Below are 9,190 nucleotides of genomic sequence, written 5' to 3'. Positions count from 1 at the left end.
TCCCTATGGTCTGACCCAAGTGTAGTACACAAAATTATCTGCTACGTCCTACCTGTCAACAACTACTTCAGCTTCAACCTCAATAATATAAAAGCACACAACAGATACAAACTCAAGGTAAACCGCTCCAAACTTGATTGCAGAAAATACGACTTCAGCAACAGAGTGGTCAATGCTTGGAATGCTCTTTCTGACTCTGTTGTTACATTCTCAAACCCCCATAACTTTAACCTTCAACTGTCTAGGGTTGACCTCTCCCCATTCCTAAGAGGTCGGTAGGGACGTGCATAAGCCTAACCTCCCAGTCCTACTGTCCCATTTATTTGTACCCATTCCCTGTGTTCTTATTCATGTTTATTCTTATTCCTGTTATCTTGCACATGAGAGACCAACTGAATGAATGAGCCCGTCAATGCAACCAACTCTCCTACATTTAACGGGGAACCGCGTGCAAATCCTTCACGCATGCGTAACACAAAACACCCTGAGCAGGGTGACCGAGGAGCCTCGTGCGCAGGCGCATTTCAGGCGGAACGTGTGGGCTTCCCGAGCGCTCGCCCAGGCCTAAGGCAAAGTGAGCCTCTTTGCCGTCGCCGGCTGATGACGGAAGTGCCTTGGCGCGAGGCGGGCCTTCCTTTTCCTTGCGTGCCTGGCCAAGGTGCCTGGAGAAGCGGGAGGAGGCGGCCACGAAAGGCAGAAAATGATGGGGGGCAAGAGCAGCGCTATCGCCGCTGGCGTTTGCGGCGCCCTTTTCATCGGCTACTGCATCTACTTCGACCGCAAGAGGAGGAGCGACCCCAACTTCAAGAACCGGTTGCGGGAACGTGAGTCTTCCGGCCTCTTCTTCCCCCTCGTGCGCCCCGCCGCCCAGAGCGGGCTTTGCGCTTCTCCCCCGCCATCAGCCGCCTTTTTCGCTACCCGAGTGCTCCCTCCCCCCACTTCCCTTTCCCTTGGCGTGGGAGGGTCACATGCCTTGGAGAGTCGGTTCCCTTGCCCTGTTTTGTGGCTTCCAAGGACCAGGAAGTCCTCGGCTAACGGCCGCTAGTCTTCTCCGTAGTAAGAGCCCCCCCCCCCCCCGCCAGAGAGGGAACCCTGGGTGGAGGAGGAACCGGAGTCCCACAAATGCGAACTCTCTGCAAATAGGGTATTCCACTGCCTGGTTTTTAATAACCTTTAATGTGCTTGGGCAGGAGAAGAGGTTCAGCCTCATAGGGTGTAAAAGTTAAAGGAGCTCTTGGAGATAATCTAGTCTAGTCTTAACTTCACAAATTGACTGTCGTGCATCCCAGCAAATGGTTCCCCTTCTCCATCCCCTTATGCTTAGCCCCAATCTTCTCTTCTAAACGTACCCAGTGCCTATAACCATGGGGTTCCCCTCCCCCCCCCCAATTCTGGGCCCTTTATTCAGTCTTGGTTGCTTTCCTCTCTGCAGATTCCAGTTGTAAATGTTGCTCTTAAAATTGCATGGCCAGAACTGAATGTGTTACTCTAGGTTTGGCTTAACCAACTCATATACAAGTGAATTGTTACAAGTAGTCCTCAACTTGGGACCATTCATTCAGTGACCATTTGAAATTACAACAGTGCTGAACAAAGGAACCTATCACTGGTCTCCAAAGTTATGATTTTTGCAACACCTCCACTGTGCCATGATAAAAATTAGGGTGTTTGGCAGCCTACTTTCACTTACAAGTGCAGGGGCACTTCAACCTACCCCACCTGCCTTTTTCTCCCCATCTATGGTCTTTTTACCTCCTTGGCCCCTGTGCTCCACCCGCCCAGCTGACATCCACCATCTTGCTCCTGCTGCTGACCAAGCATGCTCTGTTTGGCCAGTTGTGAGGCAGCTAGCTGGCCACACGAGACTGTATTTCCCAGATCACGCATGGTGGTTTCCTCACAAGACCCAGGAAAGATGGCCTTATGTGACCACCAGCTGTCTCAGGAAGGGCCAGGCTGGATATGCCTATTAACAGTGGAGCAAGAAGATGGCGAAGGTCAGCTGGAGTGGCAGAGTTCAGGGTAGCAGGGGCTTTGCAAAGTGGTGAGGGCAACTCTGGCTGGGGCTTCCTGAGATGACTGCAGCTTTGCACTGTGATGCTGGGTTGAGGTGGCTGAGGCTTCATGCGATACTGCAGCTGTTGCTAAGCCATGCGATCATTTGAAATTGTGCTTTTTGACCACATCACCTAGCATCAGAAATTCTTGCCCTAATTATGGTCACAAATCAAGGACTAGGTGTACTTGATCTTGATCTTATACAACTTAGTTGCAACCCAACATTGCATTTCCTTCTTTTTTTAGCTATTATATTACCTTCATGTTTGGCTTGTGATCCATCAACAGTGCCAGACCCTTTTTGTAGGTGTTGTCACCCAGTATGATCTCCTTATCCTATATTCATGTACATAATTTTTCCTATGCAAAATAGTGTTTTTACATTTTCCCCTTCTGACATAAAATTTCTGGAATTATTGATATTGTCCCCCAAGGAATTTGCTATTTCCCTTTCCTAAATTTATGTTGTTGACAAATGTATTAATGTTTCCATCAAGGTATTTATAAAAATATTTAACAACATTGGCTGCAGAATGGAGCCCTGCAATACTCCTCAAACACTTCATTCCACTCCTCAGACAGCCATTAATATACCACTGGATATGATGTTCAGCCAACTCTGTTTCTAATGGGAGCATACTCTAACCCATGTTTTGCCATCTTTTCTTTGGGGATGTCACAGAAAGCTTTGCTAAATGCTTTACTGAAGTTAAGGTACATTATGTCTATTATATTCCATAATCAGCTAAACTGGTCACTCTTATTAAAGGAAGATGATCTGGTTGGATTGATAACATTTTGTTAGTTCCTACCAATAATGACTGTGCCCATCTAAATTCCTTTGTTAAACTCCTATTTGCTTTGTGTGCATACTTGCTTGCTTAATTAGAAGTTTCATTCATCTTCAAAATTTCCTTCACTTTTAGTTTAGCCAGCCACAATTTTGAGAGTCAGGAGATTCAGAAGTGAATACTGCTATGAACACATTTCCTGACATTTGTATACACATAAGTATATATGTTCTTAATATACAGAGACAGAATGTATGTGCAAGAATTCTGTGTCCAGAAGTTGTTTCAGTCATATAGCATTGTCTCAGGAAAAGAGGTGTATCCAGCTGTAAAATTAAATAATGAACATAAATGTTTATTACTGTAAAATATGTAATATATTCCAATTAAATTTCAGAAGCCTGCTTTATGTTTGGAGATTTGCTTTGCAAATACTTTCTGTATTCATAAAAAATTGTATTTATAGAAAGTCCTCTAAAATATTTAACCATTCACTAAAAATTAAAAAACATTGTAATGGCATAGCCTACCATTGCTCCTAACCATGATGACTGAATGCTAATTAAAGTCAAAAGCTGGTCACTGGGAAACAACCTAATTTTATGTCTCTATTCTTCATATAAATGAAACATAGTTAAATTTCATAAGGGTCACTCCCCCTCAGCATATTTGGCCATCCAGGTGCCAGGGAAGGTTGTGTGTCTTGGAAAAAGAAATTTGAGGGGGAAGATACTTGCTTTTAATAAAGTATTACATATACATTATAGTTACCTTTACTTTGTAATATTTGACAGTTACGTTGCAGCATCTACAAAGCCTTATAGAGTCATGTTACATAATGCATTCTCAAAACCCTCCTGGTACTGTTTTACTAATAACTTCCAGGATAAGGAGAAATGCTAAAGAAAAATGTAAAGTCATCCAAAATGCAGCATTATTTTGTAATTCTGCATTATTTCAGCTCTTCAACAATTAATGATCTTGTTATGTTTTCCCTTAATAAAAAAGTGTGCTTGTAAAAACTTTCCCCCAGATTGTGAAAATACTCTTCTGTTTACCTAAGATGAGTTTTATACCATCAAAGTAAATGTTTCTCCAAAGCAAATTGCAATAAATGATAGTAAGAAGAAACAATTAGATTGCAATTGATGCAAGGATCACAATTCTGAAAACACTCTGATTATACACAATACAATACAATAGCAGAGTGTGAAGGGACCTTGGAGGTCTTCAAGTCCAACCCCCTGCCTAGGCAGGAAATCCTATACCATTTCAGACAAATGGCTATCCAACATCTTCTTAAAGACTTCCAGTGTTGGGGCATTCACAACTTCTGGAGGCAAGCTGTTCCACTGATTAATTGTTCTAACTGTCAGGAAATTTCTCCTCAGTTCTTAGTTGCTTTTCTCCTTGATTAATTTCCACCCATTGCTTCTTGTTCTACCCTCAGGTGCCTTGGAGAATAGTTTGACTCCCTCTTCTTTGCAACCTCTGAGATACTGGAACACTGCTATCATGTCTCTCCTACTCCTTTTTTCTATTAAACTAGACATACCCAGTTCCTGCAACCGTTCTTCATATGTTTTAGTCTCCAGTCCTCTAATCATCTTTGTTGCTCTTCTCTGCACTCTTTCTAGAGTCTCCACATCTTTTCTACATTGTGGCGACCAGAACTGAATGCAGTATTCCAAGTGTGGCCTTACCAAGGCATTATAAAGTGGTATTAACACTTCACCTGATCTTGATTCTATCCCTCTGTTTATGTAGCCTAGAATTATGTTTAGCTTAGTTTACTTTATTGTCATTGCACCTCTTACAACGAAATTAAATGCCATCTTCAGTGTACATCATACTAGGAAAACTATAAAAATAAAACAAAAACACACGTCACATTTGATATTTCTATCGCTGGTGATCTTCCTATACCTATGTGGAAGAGCTTATGGCGAGCTTAAGTACAGCATTTGAATTTTATTAAAATTGGACTCCTGATGTATTTCTATGTATTACCACCAAATTTCTAAGGACTCTTGGGTTTTTGCAACACACAAGAAGCAATACACAAGTCTCTTGGTGCTAGAAAAAAATAAAAGAAATATAGATAGGATAGGATAGTCCTTTACCTACAACAGGTTGTTGAGCAAATTGTGGCAGACCCCCCCCCCCCAAAAAAGCTACTTATGACCCGATTCTGAAATTACAACTTCTCAGCACGCCCATGATCACTCAGTCTTATGACTGATTGCAGGAATGTCGCACCACCCTTCCATCTATTTCTGTTTAATGACCCACGTGTTTAACAACTGCCTGGGGAAAACAGGGATAGTGGGGCCATAAGTGAAGTGATCACATGGGCGTTTATCTTAATGGTCATCACAAATTCTGATCATAATGGGCAGCTCCATTATGGTCATGATTCGAAGACTACCAGTATGAGAATAATTTAATAACATCTATTGTAGGCTCCTGAGTGAGCTAAATGAGTGACCTGTAGATATATTTTTATATTTTGCATAATTTAAGAATAACTATTCTATATGTGAAAGGTAATATAATGTTGCATATGAGTATCTCCCTTATGTTCTTTCCTATGGTACATATGGAAAACTATGAAGTTGGGACCTCCCTTCTGAAAATTCCTCTGAAGTGCAAGTACGGTAGCATGATTGTTTGAAAATCAATATATCCTTATTTAATCTATAGGAAGAAAGAAACAGAAGCTTGCCAAAGAAAGAGCAGGATTTTCTAAGGTAGTAATATGTTTTTTTTAATTTGCATATATGCTCTACTGGCAGGCTTTGGGGCTAATGTGAATATACTGGCTTGATCTTATATATATTTATTCTTACTGATTTGTTTGGATGACTTTTCTTGTGTTTTGTTGGAGCTGAGGTTTATTTCTTCATTTTATATCTCCTGATAATCATCAAGAATTTCTGGAGTAGGATGATATAAAATATTTGAATGATTACAATAAAGTATTTTTTTTCAAAGTGGTCTCTGGTTTGAAATTATTGTACCATCAACTTTTTGTAGCATACATCCAATAGCCCAAATTTTGGAGAAGAAAGAATAATGACATTCCTTTTTTTTCCCTTCCCCTTTTCTATTGAAGATCCCGCAGCTAGTTTTTCAGCAATCATCCCTTCCTTTTGAGCTCCCAACCCATCTTAGCCCATTCAGGAGCTGCTGGGAAGGGACAAATAACCTATTTTCCTTTTATGGATATTTCTCTTGATCCATGTATTATGGGATGATGTACTTCACAAATGATAGCAATTGTGAGGATTGAGAAACTGATAAGGGGATTTTTAGGTGTGGTTTTATTTTTAGTTTTATAACAATTTGTAAAAAATATGGAATGTAATATTACCTGTAAATTTCTCTTTATTCTTGAAAAGTTCTGAGTATTATTAACTTTTTAGAAATTTAAGTTTATTATATTTAAAAGCATAATGGGAAGGATGGGATATTTTGCTATGATATTTAAATGGCTGATTTGATCAATGTTGTTCTTGTAGTTGCCTGATCTAAAAGATGCTGAAGCAGTTCAAAAATTCTTTCTTGAAGAGATACAGTTGGGAGAGGAACTTTTGGCACAAGGTTATTGCATTTTTTAAATCTTTCTTTTTGCTAACTTGTATGCTACACATTAGAGATACAAAATCAGTAGAAAAAATGCTTATTACTGAAACCAGTGCTTTGAAAGGTAAAATAATTGCATGTTCTTTAAAAGGCAAGCCTGTGTATATTTACAAACGTGTAATCCAACTCTATTGAGTTTGATGACTTTTTTCCTATTTGTATAGAATTATTCTAAATGTTGATTAGCGGATCTTAACCCTTAATCTTAACCCACTTGGCGATAGATTCAGCTAAATTCAGGGCACTAAATTCCAAGGCAGAGGGATTGCAGGACAAATTACTTTTTGAGAGTTACAAAAAGAAATAATAAAAATAATAGAACTCTAAATTTACAACTGCAACTTTGAAATGTTATCACTGTTATTTTAATATACTTCATGTTATTTTTCTATCTAAATTTGTCTAAAATAGCTCATCAATCAAGAAGGCCACTAACAGAATAAAGTCTGAAAATTCTAGGGTAGAAATTTGAACTTTGGGTATTTTTTTGTTAACAAATGTATAGATGTGGCATGCAGATATTTTACTTACTTGTTGAAATGATTTGTTGAATTTTTAAAATATTGTAACCTAACAGTATTGTTTCAAATCGTCATTAGATGTCATTATGCCTGATCTTTAGTCGCTATAATATGGTTGTTTTTTATTCAGGAGAATATGAAAAAGGTGTTGATCACTTGACAAACGCCATCGCTGTTTGTGGACAACCTCAGCAATTACTACAAGTTCTCCAACAGACTCTTCCACCACCAGTTTTCCAAATGCTTCTTACTAAACTGCCTACAATTAGTCAGGTATGAAAATCTTTCTAATTTGGTTTTTGAAATAGAATTAGTAATTTCGAGCATTATTTCTCAGGATCTCATCAGTATTGTTTGTTAAACCCATTAAGATCAGATCCAGAACTGAAGCAAATGAGAATATATGTAGTGATCACAGCTTATTCCTTTCAAACAGTCCAGTCCCATCTCAGAACTGAAATTTGACTAACTATGCTATTTATAAATTATAAAGAGGCTATAATTGTAGAACTTTCTGTAAGAATTCTGTCATAATTCACATTTGTTTGTAATTTGACACTGATGAAACAATTTTTAAAAATATTTTGACATGACATAATTTAGTTTTTCCTATCTGAAACTATCAGCATTTCCATCAAAATAAGAAATAGCTTTACAAATGGCTGTGAGAAAAAAAAAACTAAATTTAGATTTTACATCAGTTTGTTCTTTGAACTGGTTTGATGCAGTGCCAAACCTGATAGTCCAATTCTCTAATTTTGAACTAAGTTTTTAAAGAAACTGTGAATAAAGTTATATAGTTATATTATAATAAGACAGCCCAAGTAAAAATGAAAAAAAAACATTTGAGAAAGGCTGTGATAAAATTTAGGCTGCTAAGAAATATGTTTAGTATAGGTTACTAGAGGTTGTTGGATATATGAAATTTACCCATAAAGTAGTTGAGTTTGTATTAGATCTTTTTGCAATAGTTGCAAGAAACATATTCAAATATATCAGCTCTTTTCCTGGCACACATGTGTTTACTTTAATTTTGCACAATAAGGAACTTTAAAGTGAAATAGCTACCACAGATTATTACTTTAGAAAGGCTTCTGAAGAAGTTGAATAATTTTTTGTTTCCAGTGGTGTGTTCAGAGCATGATTTACTAGTTAAAATACGCCCACTGGATCCATATTGTAAGCCATGTGGCCAAGAAACATCAATGTGCAAGATTATTTAAAGTTTATTATCTTGTCAAAAAGGTATTTTGGGTATAGCTAATTCGACTGCCTCCACAAATAAGCTACAGCAAACCATAACAATCTTCTATAATTGTTTGCTTCCCTTGGCTCATTATTTCTCTAAATACTTTTAATTGCATATTAAATACTGCTACTTACTCATGTTGATTTTTCAGGCAGAGAGAGGTTGGTTTTCAAAAGCTAGAAATTGTAACTGATTTCAGTAATGTGCTTCACTGGAGAAGTTATACCATTAACAGTTTTAAAGTTTCTATATTTTATTTTGCAGAGAATTGTAAGTGCGCAATGCTTGGCTGAAGATGATGTGGAATGAGAAATCTATCAGGAATGCCACTTCCTTAGTCAAAAGATGAGCATCCAGGGGTAGGGAAGAATAAAAGAATAAGCATAAAAGTCATGATGGACTGTGTACCACATTTAAGCCTGCCAAAGTTAATTTTAACTCTGAGTAGGGTGGTTTGGCTGGACTTATTTATTAAACTAGTGTATTTTGATAAACTCATTTTATAAACGCACCATATTGAGTTATAAAAATATCATTAATGTCAATGCAAATAAAGTTGTATATACACAGACTGCAAAGTTCAAACATGCACACCCCTTGCTCATTTTTGAAAAACCCAAAGCTAAGGCATTAAAACTGTACCTGGTACGTTCATGTGTAAGCCTGCTTTTTCAGCAGTCAAAGGGGGTGGGGGTGGGGGTGGGACAATGTCAACAGATTGCAGCATCTCCTGGAAATTTCTTATGCTTGTTACTCAGAAAGAGAAATCAATAGACCTGACATTTGATTGTATTTTTATTAGAATGTCATACATTTTCCTTCATTCTCTGAAAGCTGCCTAGGGTCTTTTAGATCAAGGTACCTGGAAGTAACATCATCTTGAATTAAGATAACTGCCTCCTGGATTTGACAGATAGAACTTGTCT

The 9,190-nt window shown here is 38.1% G+C and overlaps 1 protein-coding gene across 1 annotated transcript; it reads left to right on the top strand.

The window, feature by feature from the left end:
• The first annotated feature begins 524 nt into the window (after window positions 1-524).
• On the top strand, window positions 525-8,912 carry TOMM20 (translocase of outer mitochondrial membrane 20). The gene is made up of 5 exons (XM_081943339.1): window positions 525-824; window positions 5,553-5,599; window positions 6,371-6,452; window positions 7,146-7,288; window positions 8,529-8,912. Exons 1-5 carry the CDS (start codon window positions 701-703, stop codon window positions 8,571-8,573), a joined length of 441 nt encoding a protein of 146 aa, XP_081799465.1. The 5' UTR covers window positions 525-700; the 3' UTR covers window positions 8,574-8,912.
• Window positions 8,913-9,190: the final 278 nt, after the last annotated feature.

This window comes from Natrix helvetica (assembly GCF_964273705.1).
Source record: "Natrix helvetica genome assembly, chromosome: 2".
Taxonomy (NCBI): Eukaryota; Metazoa; Chordata; class Lepidosauria; order Squamata; family Natricidae; genus Natrix; species Natrix helvetica.
This window is presented reverse-complemented; position numbering and strand designations above follow the sequence as displayed.

Excerpts from the sequence above, each read along its gene's own strand:
- TOMM20 (XM_081943339.1), top strand. The coding sequence starts at position 701 with ATGATGGGGGGCAAGAGCAGCGCTATCGCCGCTGGCGTTTGCGGCGCC. Across the intron at positions 825-5,552 it reads CAAGAACCGGTTGCGGGAAC|GAAGAAAGAAACAGAAGCTT; the intron begins GTGAGTCTTCCG and ends TTTAATCTATAG. Across the intron at positions 6,453-7,145 it reads AGAGGAACTTTTGGCACAAG|GAGAATATGAAAAAGGTGTT; the intron begins GTTATTGCATTT and ends TTTTTTATTCAG.